General features: G+C 44.9%; 1 protein-coding gene across 9 annotated transcripts in view; it reads left to right on the forward strand.

Annotated features, from left to right (window-relative positions):
- LOC139422690 (probable E3 ubiquitin-protein ligase HERC1) overlaps positions 1 to 17,002 on the forward strand; it is a 111,945-nt gene that overhangs the window by 83,420 nt on the left and 11,523 nt on the right. For all 9 annotated transcript variants that reach the window (XM_071173902.1, XM_071173903.1, XM_071173894.1 and 6 more), the window contains 9 exons: positions 86 to 259; positions 6,993 to 7,292; positions 7,605 to 7,670; positions 9,866 to 9,991; positions 10,149 to 10,287; positions 10,363 to 10,544; positions 13,010 to 13,165; positions 16,616 to 16,738; positions 16,827 to 16,929. In XM_071173902.1, coding sequence (XP_071030003.1) covers positions 86 to 259; positions 6,993 to 7,292; positions 7,605 to 7,670; positions 9,866 to 9,991; positions 10,149 to 10,287; positions 10,363 to 10,544; positions 13,010 to 13,165; positions 16,616 to 16,738; positions 16,827 to 16,929 — 1,369 coding nt within the window. The remainder of the gene's footprint in view (positions 1 to 85; positions 260 to 6,992; positions 7,293 to 7,604; positions 7,671 to 9,865; positions 9,992 to 10,148; positions 10,288 to 10,362; positions 10,545 to 13,009; positions 13,166 to 16,615; positions 16,739 to 16,826; positions 16,930 to 17,002) is intronic.

A 17,002-nucleotide genomic window follows, 5' to 3' on the forward strand; every position in this document is an offset into this window, starting at 1 on the left:
GAGGGGAGGAGATGAGAGGACAGCTTTTTAGACTGAGAAAGAGACCTAATGAACAGGGTCTGATGTCTGACCTCCACTCCAACAGGATGCTCTGCTGATCCGCTGTACGTCAGACTGGATCTCCCAGAACCACGTGTTGGCATCCTGCCGCACCGTCCTCAGAACACAGGGCATTCTGGGTCTGAACCGTGCACCCTGCATGGCCGTCTTCCTGGAGAGACTTCCCACACTGCTGCAGGAACAGTACAGCTATGAGAGGGTTAGTACAGTACAGCAGTACAGCTAGTTAGTTAGTTATCTACTTATTTAGATATCTACTTGGTTAGTTATCTAGTTAGTTATCTACTTGGTTAGTTATCTACTTGGTTAGTTATCTACTTGGTTAGTTATCTACTTGGTTAGTTATCTACTTGGTTATCCAGTTGGTTAGTTATCTAGTTGGTTAGTTATCTAGTTGGATAGTTATCTGGTTGGTTAGTTATGTACTTGGTTAGTTATGTACTTGGTTAGTTATCTAGTTAGTTATCTACTTGGTTAGTTATCTACTTGGTTGGTTATCTACTTGGTTAGTTATCTAGATAGTTATCTACTTGGTTAGTTATCTACTTGGTTAGTTATCTACTTGGTTAGTTATCTACTTGGTTAGTTATCTAGTTAGTTAGTTAGTTATCTAGTTAGTTAGTTAGTTATCTAGTTAGTTAGTTAGTTATCTAGTTAGTTAGTTAGTTATCTAGTTAGTTAGTTAGTTAGTTATCTAGTTAGTTAGTTAGTTATCTAGTTGGTTAGTTATCTACTTGGTTAGTTATCTAGTTGGTTTGTTATCTTCTTGGTTAGTTATCTACTTGGTTAGTTATCTACTTGGTTAGTTATCTAGTTAGTTAGTTAGTTATCTAGTTAGTTAGTTAGTTAGTTATCTAGTTAGTTAGTTATCTAGTTAGTTAGTTATCTAGTTGGTTAGTTATCTACTTGGTTAGTTATCTAGTTGGTTTGTTATCTACTTGGTTAGTTATCTACTTGGTTAGTTATCTAGTTAGTTAGTTATTTATCTAGTTAGTTTGTTAGTTATCTAGTTAGTTAGTTATCTAGTTAGTTAGTTAGTTATCTAGTTGGTTAGTTATCTACTTGGTTAGTTATCTAGTTGGTTTGTTATCTTCTTGGTTAGTTATCTACTTGGTTAGTTATCTAGTTGGTTAGTTATCTAGTTGGTTAGTTATGTACTTGGTTAGTTATCTACTTGGTTAGTTATCTACTTGGTTAGTTATCTACTTGGTTAGTTATCTAGTTGGTTAGTTATCTAGTTAGTTAGTTATCTAGTTAGTTAGTTATCTAGTTGGTTAGTTATCTAGTTGGTTAGTTATCTAGTTGGTTAGTTATCTAGTTGGTTTGTTATCTTCTTGGTTAGTTATCTACTTGGTTAGTTATCTACTTGGTTAGTTATCTACTTGGTTAGATATCTAGTTAGTTAGTTAGTTATCTAGTTAGTTAGTTAGTTAGTTATCTAGTTAGTTAGTTATCTAGTTAGTTAGTTAGTTATCTACTTGGTTAGTTATCTAGTTGGTTAGTTATGTACTTGGTTAGTTATCTACTTGGTTAGTTATCTACTTGGTTAGTTATCTAGTTAGTTATCTACTTGGTTGGTTATCTACTTGGTTGGTTATCTACTTGGTTAGTTATCTACTTGGTTAGTTATCTACTTGGTTAGTTATCTAGTTAGTTATCTACTTGGTTAGTTATCTAGTTAGTTATCTACTTGGTTGGTTATCTACTTGGTTAGTTATCTACTTGGTTAGTTATCTACTTGGTTGGTTTTCTACTTGGTTGGTTTTCTACTTGGTTGGTTTTCTACTTGGTTGGTTTTCTACTTGGTTGGTTTTCTACTTTCTACTTGGTTGGTTTTCTACTTGGTTGGTTTCTACTTGGTTGGTTATCTACTTGGTTGGTTATCTACTTGGTTGGTTATCTACTTGGTTGGTTATCTACTTGGTTGGTTATCTACTTGGTTAGTTATCTACTTGGTTAGTTATCTAGTTGGTTAGTTATCTAGTTGGTTAGTTATCTAGTTGGTTAGTTATCTAGTTGGTTAGTTATCTAGTTGGTTAGTTATCTAGTTGGTTAATTATCTACTTGGTTAGTTATCTACTTGGTTAGTTATCTACTTGGTTAGTTATCTAGTTAGTTATCTACTTGGTTGGTTATCTACTTGGTTAGTTATCTACTTGGTTGGTTATCTACTTGGTTGGTTATCTACTTGGTTGGTTATCTACTTGGTTAGTTATCTACTTGGTTGGTTATCTACTTGGTTGGTTATCTAGTTGGTTAGTTATCTAGTTGGTTAGTTATCTAGTTGGTTAGTTATCTAGTTGGTTAGTTATCTAGTTGGTTAGTTATCTAGTTGGTTAGTTATCTAGTTGGTTAGTTATCTAGTTGGTTAGTTATCTAGTTGGTTAATTATCTACTTGGTTAGTTATCTAGTTGGTTTGTTATCTTCTTGGTTAGTTATCTACTTGGTTTGTTATCTTCTTGGTTAGTTATCTACTTGGTTAGTTATCTAGTTGGTTAGTTATCTAGTTGGTTAGTTATCTACTTGGTTAGTTATCTACTTGGTTGGTTATCTACTTGGTTGGTTATCTACTTGGTTGGTTATCTACTTGGTTGGTTATCTACTTGGTTGGTTATCTACTTGGTTGGTTTCTACTTGGTTGGTTATCTACTTGGTTGGTTATCTACTTGGTTAGTTATCTAGTTGGTTGGTTATCTACTTGGTTGGTTATCTACTTGGTTAGTTATCTACTTGGTTAGTTATCTAGTTAGTTATCTACTTGATTGGTTATCTACTTGGTTGGTTATCTACTTGGTTGGTTTTCTACTTGGTTGGTTTTCTACTTGGTTGGTTTCTACTTGGTTGGTTATCTACTTGGTTGGTTATCTACTTGGTTGGTTATCTACTTGGTTAGTTATCTACTTGGTTGGTTATCTAGTTGGTTAGTTATCTAGTTGGTTAGTTATCTAGTTGGTTAGTTATCTACTTGGTTAGTTATCTACTTGGTTAGTTATCTAGTTAGTTATCTACTTGGTTGGTTATCTACTTGGTTGGTTATCTACTTGGTTGGTTATCTACTTGGTTGGTTATCTACTTGGTTGGTTATCTACTTGGTTGGTTTTCTACTTGGTTGGTTTCTACTTGGTTGGTTATCTACTTGGTTGGTTATCTACTTGGTTGGTTATCTACTTGGTTGGTTATCTACTTGGTTGGTTATCTACTTGGTTGGTTATCTACTTGGTTAGTTATCTAGTTGGTTAGTTATCTAGTTGGTTAGTTATCTACTTGGTTAGTTTATCTACTTGGTTAGTTATCTACTTGGTTAGTTATCTAGTTAGTTATCTACTTGGTTAGTTATCTAGTTGGTTAGTTATCTAGTTGGTTAGTTATCTAGTTGGTTAGTTATCTAGTTGGTTAGTTATCTAGTTGGTTAGTTATCTAGTTGGTTAATTATCTACTTGGTTAGTTATCTACTTGGTTAGTTATCTACTTGGTTAGTTATCTAGTTAGTTATCTACTTGGTTAGTTATCTAGTTAGTTATCTACTTGGTTGGTTATCTACTTGGTTAGTTATCTACTTGGTTAGTTATCTACTTGGTTGGTTTTCTACTTGGTTGGTTTTCTTCTTGGTTGGTTTTCTACTTGGTTGGTTTCTACTTGGTTGGTTTTCTACTTGGTTGGTTTTCTACTTGGTTGGTTATCTACTTGGTTGGTTTTCTACTTGGTTGGTTTTCTACTTGGTTGGTTTCTACTTGGTTGGTTATCTACTTGGTTGGTTATCTACTTGGTTGGTTATCTACTTGGTTGGTTATCTACTTGGTTAGTTATCTACTTGGTTGGTTATCTAGTTGGTTAGTTATCTAGTTGGTTAGTTATCTAGTTGGTTAGTTATCTAGTTGGTTAGTTATCTAGTTGGTTAGTTATCTAGTTGGTTAGTTATCTAGTTGGTTAGTTATCTAGTTGGTTAATTATCTACTTGGTTAGTTATCTAGTTGGTTTGTTATCTTCTTGGTTAGTTATCTACTTGGTTTGTTATCTTCTTGGTTAGTTATCTACTTGGTTAGTTATCTAGTTGGTTAGTTATCTAGTTGGTTAGTTATCTAGTTGGTTAGTTATCTACTTGGTTAGTTATCTACTTGGTTGGTTATCTACTTGGTTGGTTATCTACTTGGTTGGTTATCTACTTGGTTGGTTATCTACTTGGTTGGTTATCTACTTGGTTGGTTTCTACTTGGTTGGTTATCTACTTGGTTGGTTATCTACTTGGTTAGTTATCTAGTTGGTTGGTTATCTACTTGGTTGGTTATCTACTTGGTTAGTTATCTACTTGGTTAGTTATCTAGTTAGTTATCTACTTGATTGGTTATCTACTTGGTTGGTTATCTACTTGGTTGGTTTTCTACTTGGTTGGTTTTCTACTTGGTTGGTTTCTACTTGGTTGGTTATCTACTTGGTTGGTTATCTACTTGGTTGGTTATCTACTTGGTTGGTTATCTACTTGGTTGGTTATCTACTTGGTTGGTTATCTAGTTGGTTAGTTATCTAGTTGGTTAGTTATCTAGTTGGTTAGTTATCTACTTGGTTAGTTATCTACTTGGTTAGTTATCTAGTTAGTTATCTACTTGGTTGGTTATCTACTTGGTTGGTTATCTACTTGGTTGGTTATCTACTTGGTTGGTTATCTACTTGGTTGGTTTTCTACTTGGTTGGTTTTCTACTTGGTTGGTTATCTACTTGGTTGGTTATCTACTTGGTTGGTTATCTACTTGGTTGGTTATCTACTTGGTTGGTTATCTACTTGGTTAGTTATCTAGTTGGTTAGTTATCTAGTTGGTTAGTTATCTAGTTGGTTAGTTATCTACTTGGTTAGTTTATCTACTTGGTTAGTTATCTACTTGGTTAGTTATCTAGTTAGTTATCTACTTGGTTAGTTATCTAGTTAGTTATCTACTTGGTTGGTTATCTACTTGGTTAGTTATCTACTTGGTTAGCTATCTACTTGGTTGGTTTTCTACTTGGTTGGTTTTCTACTTGGTTGGTTTTCTACTTGGTTGGTTTTCTACTTGGTTGGTTATCTACTTGGTTGGTTTTCTACTTGGTTGGTTTTCTACTTGGTTGGTTTCTACTTGGTTGGTTATCTACTTGGTTGGTTATCTACTTGGTTGGTTATCTACTTGGTTGGTTATCTACTTGGTTGGTTATCTACTTGGTTAGTTATCTAGTTGGTTAGTTATCTAGTTGGTTAGTTATCTAGTTGGTTAGTTATCTAGTTGGTTAGTTATCTAGTTGGTTAATTATCTACTTGGTTAGTTATCTAGTTGGTTTGTTATCTTCTTGGTTAGTTATCTAGTTGGTTAGTTATCTAGTTGGTTAGTTATCTAGTTGGTTAGTTATCTAGTTGGTTAGTTATGTACTTGGTTAGTTATCTACTTGGTTAGTTATCTACTTGGTTAGTTATCTAGTTAGTTATCTACTTGGTTGGTTATCTACTTGGTTGGTTATCTACTTGGTTGGTTATCTACTTGGTTAGTTATCTACTTGGTTAGTTATCTAGTTAGTTATCTACTTGGTTAGTTATCTAGTTAGTTATCTACTTGGTTGGTTATCTACTTGGTTAGTTATCTACTTGGTTAGTTATCTACTTGGTTGGTTTTCTACTTGGTTGGTTTTCTACTTGGTTGGTTTTCTACTTGGTTGGTTTTCTACTTGGTTGGTTTTCTACTTGGTTGGTTTTCTACTTGGTTGGTTTTCTACTTGGTTGGTTATCTACTTGGTTGGTTTTCTACTTGATTGGTTTTCTACTTGGTTGGTTTTCTACTTGGTTAGTTATCTAGTTGGTTAGTTATCTAGTTGGTTAGTTATCTAGTTGGTTAGTTATCTAGTTGGTTAGTTATCTAGTTGGTTAGTTATCTAGTTGGTTAGTTATCTTCTTGGTTAGTTATCTTCTTGGTTAGTTATCTTCTTGGTTAGTTATCTTCTTGGTTAGTTATCTTCTTGGTTAGTTATCTTCTTGGTTAGTTATCTTCTTGGTTGGTTTTCTACTTGGTTGGTTTTCTACTTGGTTGGTTATCTACTTGGTTGGTTTTCTACTTGGTTGGTTTTCTACTTGGTTGGTTTTCTACTTGGTTAGTTATCTACTTGGTTAGTTATCTAGTTGGTTAGTTATCTAGTTGGTTAGTTATCTAGTTGGTTAGTTATCTAGTTGGTTAGTTATCTAGTTGGTTAGTTATCTTCTTGGTTAGTTATCTTCTTGGTTAGTTATCTTCTTGGTTAGTTATCTTCTTGGTTAGTTATCTTCTTGGTTAGTTATCTACTTGGCTAGTTTAGTTAGTTAGTTAGTTAGTTAGTTATCTACTTGGTTAGTTATCTAGTTAGTTAGTTATCTACTTGATTCGTTTGTTAGTTTGGCCGTCTTCCTGGAGAGACTTCCCACACTGCTGCAGGAGGCTGCTTGGATTTACATTCCTAAACTTACTCTTTAGAGGCTCGCCTAACAGCTTGTGACTTGTGATGTCGGTGCGATCCAGAGGTTGTAACTTTATGCAAGTTTTACTACAGGGAACGCTTGGTGGATATAATCCAGCCTTCGCTAGTGCTGCTGACCTCAACAAACTGTCACTGAAGGCCAATTTACAGACAAATGTCCCGTCTCTCTGCAAGGTTATTGAGCCCAGAGGAACATCGGATAATACAGTAGTTTTCCACCTCATTGGATCTTGAGGATTAATCCGTGTGTCTGTGTGGGGTGTCTGTGTGTCTGTGTGTGTGTTGAGGGTGTCTGTCTGTGTGTGTGGTGTCTGTCTGTGTGTGTGTTGAGGGTGTCTTTCTATGTGTGTGGTATTTGTCTGTCTGTCTGTGTGTGTGTATCTGTGGGGTGTCTGCGTTTCTCTCTCTCTCTTTCTCTCTCTCTCTCTGTCTCTCTCTTCCTCTCTCTCTCTCTCTCTCTCCCCAGAGTCACGTGACAGCGGGTGACCAGTTGGTCCACAGTGCCTTCCTCCAGAGTCTGGCCTCTCTGACCGTCGGTCTTTCCCTGGAACAGTACCTGTGTCGGCCCTGCCGACCCCCCCACCACCACCCTGCCAGCCTCAGCCTCGACCACACACACTCCTGCCCCATGGAGTGGAGCTGGCTCCAAACCTTCTCCACCACTGTGAAGAGCGCGGAGGCCATCGCCAGGGGAACAGCGTTCCCAGAATCCTTCACTGTCCCAGAGTTCCAGCAGGCAGGAACCACAGAACTCACCAAGCCCCTGGTGAGCAGAAAGTATAAGCTTCCTGTAGCTTCCTCAGACTAGGATGGTGTCTGAAATGACACCCTATTCCCTATTAGTGTGTGCTGCATAGAGAATAGGGCACTTGGGAGTGTGTGGGGTTGTGTTATTGGAGAAACATGCTAGCTGCCAACCAATTATGGGGTTCCTTCAACTGTTTTTTTATTTTTACTTTTAGTGTTATATGTTCATCTTTCCATTTACTGTGATGTATGGCAGCTCACACAGTTTGTTGATGCACTCACTTCAATTCACTTCTTCTCTTCGCTTCTCTTCTTCTCCCCTCTTTCTCAGGACAATAGTAAGTGGAGCTTCATGATGGACGAACAACTCATGTCCTGGGCCACCACCAGACCTGAGGTAAGATCTCCAGTACCATATCTACATCCCAAATGGCGCCCTATTCCCTATATAGTGCACTACTATTGACCAGGGCCTACACAGGGCTCTATTCCCTATATAGTGCACTACTATTGACCAGGGCCTACACAGGGCTCTATTCCCTATATAGTGCACTACTATTGACCAGGGCTCATAGGGCTCTATTCCCTATATAGTGCACTACTATTGACCAGGGCCTACACAGGGCTCTATTCCCTATATAGTGCACTACTATTGACCAGGGCCTACACAGGGCTCTATTCCCTATATAGTGCACTACTATTGACCAGGGCTCATAGGGCTCTATTCCCTATATAGTGCACTACTATTGACCAGGGCCTACACAGGGCTCTATTCCCTATATAGTGCACTACTATTGACCAGGGCCTACATAGGGCTCAATTCCCTATATAGTGCACTACTATTGACCAGGGCCTACATAGGGCTCTATTCCCTATATAGTGCACTACTATTGACCAGGGCCTACATAGGGCTCTATTCCCTATATAGTGCACTACTATTGACCAGGGCCTACATAGGGCTCTATTCCCTATATAGTGCACTACTATTGACCAGGGCCTACACAGGGCTCTATTCCCTATATAGTGCACTACTATTGACCAGGGCCTACACAGGGCTCTATTCCCTATATAGTGCACTACTATTGACCAGGGCCTACATAGGGCTATATTCCCTATATAGTGCACTACTATTGACCAGGGCCTACATAGGGCTATATTCCCTATATAGTGCACTACTATTGACCAGGGCCTACATAGGGCTCAATTCCCTATATAGTGCACTACTATTGACCAGGGCCTACATAGGGCTCTATTCCCTATATAGTGCACTACTATTGACCAGGGCCTACATAGGGCTCTATTCCCTATATAGTGCACTACCATTGACCAGGGCCTACATAGGGCTCTATTCCCTATATAGTGCACTACTATTGACCAGGGCCTACACAGGGCTCTATTCCCTATATAGTGCACTACTATTGACCAGGGCCTACACAGGGCTCTATTCCCTATATAGTGCACTACTATTGACCAGGGCCTACACAGGGCTCTATTCCCTATATAGTGCACTACTATTGACCAGGGCCTACACAGGGCTCTATTCCCTATATAGTGCACTACTATTGACCAGGGCCTACACAGGGCTCTATTCCCTATATAGTGCACTACTATTGACCAGGGCCTACATAGGGCTCTATTCCCTATATAGTGCACTACTATTGACCAGGGCCTACATAGGGCTCTATTCCCTATATAGTGCACTACTATTGACCAGGGCCTACACAGGGCTCTATTCCCTATATAGTGCACTACTATTGACCAGGGCCTACACAGGGCTCTATTCCCTATATAGTGCACTACTATTGACCAGGGCCTACATAGGGCTCTATTCCCTATATAGTGCACTACTATTGACCAGGGCCTACACAGGGCTCTATTCTCTATATAGTGCACTACTATTGACCAGGGCCTACACAGGGCTCTATTCCCTATATAGTGCACTACTATTGACCAGGGCCTACACAGGGCTCTATTCCCTATATAGTGCACTACTATTGACCAGGGCCTACACAGGGCTCTATTCCCTATATAGTGCACTACTATTGACCAGGGCCTACATAGGGCTCTATTCCCTATATAGTGAATAGGGTGCCATTTCTGATGCAGACCATATCTCCTGAGGTAAGGTTTCTGTCTGTAAAACCATATATCCTATTCTCTTAATGTCATTACTGTATCACTTGACATACCCTCAGCAGCTCTGGGAACCCACACCCTGGGTCAGGCCAGCCTTATGACACAGCTCCATCACTTCATGTTCAGATAGCTGTATTACTAGCTATTGTTAACACTGTTCAGTGTTATGACTGTTCCCATAACGATATCCTGTCTGTTATTAGTCATTTTGAAGGTGTCAGTAATGCTGTCTTGCCAACTGTTTTGGTCACTGTTAGAAAGACGGGACGAAGCGATCTGAAACCAGGCTACTTTAAGCTACTTTAACAGGCTACTTTAAGCTACTTTAACAGGCTACTTTAAGCTACTTTAACAGGCTACTTTAAGCTACTTTAACAGGCTACTTTAAGCTACTTGAACAGGCTACTTTAAGCTACTTTAACAGGCTTTCCCACCTCCTCTTACTGTATTTGACAGGACTGGCAGCAGGGAGGGAAGAGTCAGGTGTTTCTGTGGGGCAACGGGCGTCACGGACAGCTGGCAGACGCGGGGACCAACCTGATGGTGCCTACCATCGCCCCGTCTCTGTCCCAGACGCATCAGGTAGAGTTCATGACCTACTAATACACCAGGGTCACGTTACATTACAGAACACGTGGTGAGCATCTCTGATTAGGCAGCTCCAGATTGTACTTAGGCTTCTTACATTTTGAGCCCGAAGATTCTCTGTTGTTGACCTGTGATACTCTACTCTCTGCAGGTTGTGTGTGGGCAGAACTGTACATTCCTGGTACAGGCGAACGGTACGGTGCTGGCTGTAGGAGAGGGTAGCTATGGGAGACTGGGCCAGGGCAACTCTGATGACCTATATACCCCCACAGTCATCTCAGCCTTGCAAGGTAACATCTTTATCTCAGGTTGATCTATAACCTTGGACACCTTTGACACCTTTGTCCCCCTTGTTGACCCCCCAGGCTACGTGGTGACCCAGCTGGTGACCTCTTGCGGTTCTGACGGCCACTCCCTGGCCCTGACGGAGACGGGGGAGGTGTTCAGCTGGGGTGACGGGGACTATGGGAAGCTGGGACATGGGAACAGTGAGAGACAGAGACGACCCAAACAGGTGGAGGCCCTGCAGGGAGAGGAGGTGGTGCAGGTAGGACTGGAGATGAGGCTCTGCAGGGAGAGGAGGTGGGGCGGGTAGGACTGGAGATGAGGCTCTGCAGGGAGAGGAGGTGGGGCGGGTAGGACTGGAGATCAGGCTCTGCAGGGAGAGGAGGTGGGGCGGGTAGGACTGGAGATGAGGCTCTGCAGGGAGAGGAGGTGGGGTGGGTAGGACTGGAGATGAGGCTCTGCAGGGAGAGGAGGTGGTGCAGGTAGGACTGGAGATGAGGCTCTGCAGGGAGAGGAGGTGGTGCAGGTAGGACTGGAGATGAGGCTCTGCAGGGAGAGGAGGTGGGGCGGGTAGGACTGGAGATGAGGCTCTGCAGGGAGAGGAGGTGGTGCAGGTAGGACTGGAGATGAGGCTCTGCAGGGAGAGGAGGTGGGGCGGGTAGGACTGGAGATGAGGCTCTGCAGGGAGAGGAGGTGGTGCAGGTAGGACTGGAGATGAGGCTCTGCCGGGAGCGGAGGTGGGGCGGGTAGGACTGGAGATGAGGCTCTGCAGGGAGAGGAGGTGGTGCAGGTATGACTGGAGATGAGTCTGCAGGGAGAGGTGGTGGGGCGGGTAGGACTGGAGATGAGGCTCTGCAGGGAGAGGAGGTGGTGCAGGTAGGACTGGAGATGAGGCTCTGCAGGGAGAGGAGGTGGTGCAGGTAGGACTGGAGATGAGGCTCTGCAGGGAGAGGAGGTGGGGCGGGTAGGACTGGAGATGAGGCTCTGCAGGGAGAGGAGGTGGTACAGGTAGGACTGGAGATGAGGCTCTGCAGGGAGAGGAGGTGGTGCAGGTAGGACTGGAGATGAGGCTCTGCAGGGAGAGGAGGTGGGGCGGGTAGGACTGGAGATGAGGCTCTGCAGGGAGAGGAGGTGGTGCAGGTAGGACTGGAGATGAGGCTCTGCAGGGAGAGGAGGTGGGGCGGGTAGGACTGGAGATGAGGCTCTGCAGGGAGAGGAGGTGGTGCAGGTATGACTGGAGATGAGTCTGCAGGGAGAGGTGGTGGGGCGGGTAGGACTGGAGATGAGGCTCTGCAGGGAGAGGAGGTGGTGCGGGTAGGACTGGAGATGAGGCTCTGCAGGGAGAGGAGGTGGGGTGGGTAGGACTGGAGATGAGGCTCTGCAGGGAGAGGAGGTGGTGCAGGTAGGACTGGAGATGAGGCTCTGCAGGGAGAGGAGGTGGTGCAGGTAGGACTGGAGATGAGGCTCTGCAGGGAGAGGAGGTGGGGCGGGTAGGACTGGAGATGAGGCTCTGCAGGGAGAGGAGGTGGTGCAGGTAGGACTGGAGATGAGGCTCTGCAGGGAGAGGAGGTGGTGCAGGTAGGACTGGAGATGAGGCTCTGCAGGGAGAGGAGGTGGGGCGGGTAGGACTGGAGATGAGGCTCTGCAGGGAGAGGAGGTGGTGCAGGTAGGACTGGAGATGAGGCTCTGCAGGGAGAGGAGGTGGGGCGGGTAGGACTGGAGATGAGGCTCTGCAGGGAGAGGAGGTGGTGCAGGTATGACTGGAGATGAGTCTGCAGGGAGAGGTGGTGGGGCGGGTAGGACTGGAGATGAGGCTCTGCAGGGAGAGGAGGTGGGGCGGGTAGGACTGGAGATGAGGCTCTGCAGGGAGAGGAGGTGGGGCGGGTAGGACTGGAGATGAGGCTCTGCAGGGAGAGGAGGTGGGGCGGGTAGGACTGGAGATGAGGCTCTGCAGGGAGAGGAGGTGGTGCAGGTAGGACTGGAGATGAGGCTCTGCAGGGAGAGGAGGTGGTGCAGGTAGGACTGGAGATGAGGCTCTGCAGGGAGAGGAGGTGGGGTGGGTAGGACTGGAGATGAGGCTCTGCAGGGAGAGGAGGTGGTGCAGGTAGGACTGGAGATGAGGCTCTGCAGGAAGAGGAGGTAGTGCGGGTAGAACTGGAGATGAGGCTCTGCAGGGAGAGGAGGTGGTGCGGGTAGGACTGGAGATGAGGCTCTGCAGGGAGAGGAGGTGGGGTGGGTAGGACTGGAGATGAGGCTCTGCAGGGAGAGGAGGTGGTGCAGGTAGAACTGGAGATGAGGCTCTGCAGGGAGAGGAGGTGGTGCGGGTAGGACTGGAGATGAGGCTCTGCAGGGAGAGGAGGTGGTGCAGGTAGGACTGGAGATGAGGCTCTGCAGGAAGAGGAGGTAGTGCGGGTAGAACTGGAGATGAGGCTCTGCAGGGAGAGGAGGTGGGGCGGGTAGGACTGGAGATGAGGCTCTGCAGGGAGAGGAGGTGGTGCGGGTAGGACTGGAGATGAGGCTCACCTGACAGGTCACACCTAACATTACTGGGATGTTAAATGACATTATATGAATCCCTCTTACTGTAGATGACATACCCTTCGTTGTATTTACATTAGATGTATAATGCTTCACTCTAAGTGGTAGGCCAGCACGGAAACATTCTTGGTTTCATTTATCCTGAATAGTTTCTCTGTCTCTGTCATTCATCATTCCTTCACACAACAGTTGGCGTGTGGGTTCAAACACTCAGCCGTGATTACAACAGACGGGAAGCTGTTGACCTTCGGTAGTGGAGACTCTGGTCGTCTGGGTCAAAGGTCAACGTCCAACAAGATGCTGCCAGAGAGAGTCACGGCACTGGAGGGATATCACATTGGACAGGTACGATCCGTCATATCAGACATACCAAACCGTATTAGCACACTACATGGTTGCCATTGCACTCAGGCCAGGTCCATCAACAACGAGACTGCTGCGCAGGCCTACTAATAACAGAGCGAAAGCACCTTAATAACAGAAATATAGGGATACTTAAAACATGAACCTAACAAGACAGGTAAAATCCATCATATCAGACAGGTAATGTCCATCATATCAGACAGGTAACGTCCATCATATCAGACGGGTAACATCCATCATATCAGACAGGTAACGTCCATCATATCAGACAGGTAACGTCCATCATATCAGACAGGTGGTAACGTCCATCGTATCAGACAGGTGGTACCGTCCATCGTATCAGACAGGTGGTAACGTCCATCATATCAGACAGGTAACGTCCATCATATCAGACAGGTGGTAACGTCCATCGTATCAGACAGGTGGTACCGTCCATCGTATCAGACAGGTGGTAACGTCCATCATATCAGACAGGTAACGTCCATCATATCGGACAGGTGGTAACGTCCATCGTATCAGACAGGTGGTACCGTCCATCATATCAGACAGGTGGTACCGTCCATCGTATCAGACAGGTGGTACCGTCCATCGTATCAGACAGGTGGTAACGTCCATCGTATCAGACAGGTGGTAATGTCCATCATATCAGACAGGTAACGTCCATCATATCGGACAGGTGGTAACGTCCATCACATCAGACAGGTGGTAACGTCCATCATATCAGACAGGTGGTACCGTCCATCGTATCAGACAGGTGGTACCGTCCATCGTATCAGACAGGTGGTAACGTCCATCGTATCGGACAGGTGGTACCGTCCATCGTATCAGACAGGTGGTACCGTCCATCGTATCAGACAGGTGGTAACGTCCATCGTATCAGACAGGTGGTACCGTCCATCGTATCAGACAGGTGGTAATGTCCATCATATCAGACAGGTAACGTCCATCATATCGGACAGGTGGTAACGTCCATCACATCAGACAGGTGGTACCGTCCATCATATCAGACAGGTGGTACCGTCCATCGTATCAGACAGGTGGTACCGTCCATCGTATCGGACAGGTGGTAACGTCCATCATATCAGACAGGTGGTACCGTCCATCATATCAGACAGGTGGTACCGTCCATCGTATCAGACAGGTGGTAACGTCCATCATATCAGACAGGTGGTACCGTCCATCGTATCGGACAGGTGGTAACGTCCATCGTATCGGACAGGTGGTACCGTCCATCGTATCGGACAGGTGGTAACGTCCATCGTATCGGACAGGTGGTACCGTCCATCGTATCGGACAGGTGGTACCGTCCATCGTATCGGACAGGTGGTACCGTCCATCGTATCAGACAGGTGGTACCGTCCATCGTATCAGACAGGTGGTAACGTCCATCGTATCAGACAGGTGGTACCGTCCATCGTATCAGACAGGTGGTAACGTCCATCATATCAGACAGGTGGTAACGTCCATCATATCAGACAGATAACGTCCATCATATCAGACAGGTGGTACCGTCCATCGTATCGGACAGGTGGTACCGTCCATCGTATCGGACAGGTGGTACCATCCATCGTATCGGACAGGTGGTACCGTCCATCGTATCAGACAGGTGGTACCGTCCATCGTATCAGACAGGTGGTATCGTCCATCGTATCAGACAGGTGGTAACGTCCATCATATCAGACAGGTAACGTCCATCATATCAGACAGGTGGTACCGTCCATCGTATCAGACAGGTGGTACCGTCCATCGTATCGGACAGGTGGTACCGTCCATCGTATCGGACAGGTGGTACCGTCCATCGTATCAGACAGGTGGTACCGTCCATCGTATCGGACAGGTGGTACCGTCCATCGTATCAGACAGGTGGTAACGTCCATCGTGTCGGACAGGTGGTACCGTCCATCGTATCAGACAGGGGGTAACGTCCATCGTGTCGGACAGGTGGTACCGTCCATCATATCAGACAGGTGGTAACGTCCATCGTGTCAGACAGGTGGTACCGTCCATCGTATCAGACAGGTGGTACCGTCCATCGTATCGGACAGGTGGTACCGTCCATCGTATCAGACAGGTGGTAACGTCCATCGTGTCGGACAGGTGGTACCGTCCATCGTATCAGACAGGTGGTAACGTCCATCGTGTCGGACAGGTAAAGAGCTGATGATAACATGTTTGATTTGCTGTCCTGTGATCTGTGATGCTGCCAATGTTGCCTAAGGAGATGTTTTAAAGCTGGGGTCTCAGTCAGGGCTAGTGTTTTAAAGCTGGGGTCTCAGTCAGGGCTAGTGTTTTAAAGCAGGGGGTCTCAGTCAGGGCTGGTGTTTTAAAGCAGGGGGTCTCAGTCAGGGCTGGTGTTTTAAAGCAGGGGGTCTCAGTCAGGGCTGGTGTATTAAAGCAGGGGTCTCAGTCAGGGCTAGTGTTTTAAAGCAGGGGGTCTCAGTCAGGTCTGGTGTTTTAAAGCAGGGGTCTCAGTCAGGGCTGGTGTTTTAAAGCAGGGGGTCTCAGTCAGGGCTGGTGTTTTAAAGCAGGGGGTCTCAGTCAGGGCTGGTGTTTTAAAGCAGGGGGTCTCAGTCAGGGCTGGTGTATTAAAGCAGGGGTCTCAGAAAGCAGGGGTCTCAGTCAGGGCTGGTGTTTTAAAGCAGGGGTCTCAGTCAGGGCTGGTGTTTTAAAGCAGGGGTCTCAGTCAGGTCATGGTGACATCCAATTTCCCCTCGTAGGATAATATATATATATGTTTCTACCTTTTATTTAACAAGGCAAGTCAGTTAAGAACAAATTCTTATTTACAATGACGGCCTACACCGACCAAACCCAGACGACAGTGGGCCAATTGTGCGCCGCCCTATAGGACTCCCAATCACGGCCAGATGTGATACAGCCTGGATTCGAACCAGGGACTGTAGTGACGCCTCTTGCACTGAGATTGCAGTGCCTTAGACCACTGCGCCACTCGGGAGCCCTATTAATAACCTTTATTGAATTCAACCGGGCCCCCTGATCTGCTTCCTATTGGCCCCCAGATGTATATCTTATTCCTATTGGCCCCCAGATGTATATCTTATTCCTATTGGCCCCCAGATGTATATCTTATTCCTATTGGCCCCCAGATGTATATCTTATTCCTATTGGCCCCCAGATGTATATCTTATTCCTATTGGCCCCCAGATGTATATCTTATTCCTATTGGCCCCCAGATGTATATCTTATTCCTATTGGCCCCCAGATGTATATCTTATTCCTATTGGCCCCCAGATGTATATCTTATTCCTATTGGCCCCCAGATGTATATCTTATTCCTATTGGCCCCCAGATGTATATCTTATTCCTATTGGCTCCCAGATGTATATCTTATTCCTATTGCCATTGGATCTCTGTCAGCTTCGGTCAACGGTTACCTATGTGTTACCTATGTCTTTCTCCCATTGTGTCTAGGTGTCCTGTGGTATCAACCACACCCTGGTGCTGTCCTCCGATGGGATGAGTGTCTGGTCCTTTGGTGACGGAGACTATGGGAAGCTGGGGACCGGTCCCTGCACTGTGAAGTCTTATCCTCAGGTAGGCTACAGTGCTCCTCTCACGTTTCAACAACATAACTTCCACAATGGGTTATTATTCATATTTTTCATTATTCTTTACTTTGTAGAAAGTGGAGCAACTGTGTAACAAGGGAATCAAGAAGGTTGGCTGCGGGACCCAGTTTTCTGTTGTCCTGGCCAAAGATGGGCATGTTTACACCTTTGGACAAGGTAATGAATGTAGTTTATCATGTGAAGTTCCACACAGCAGACTTAACTACAGTAGTAGGCTAACTTGTTGTTT

The sequence above is a fragment of the Oncorhynchus clarkii genome, chromosome 12 (genome assembly GCF_045791955.1).
Source record: "Oncorhynchus clarkii lewisi isolate Uvic-CL-2024 chromosome 12, UVic_Ocla_1.0, whole genome shotgun sequence".
Lineage (NCBI taxonomy): Eukaryota > Metazoa > Chordata > Actinopteri > Salmoniformes > Salmonidae > Oncorhynchus > Oncorhynchus clarkii.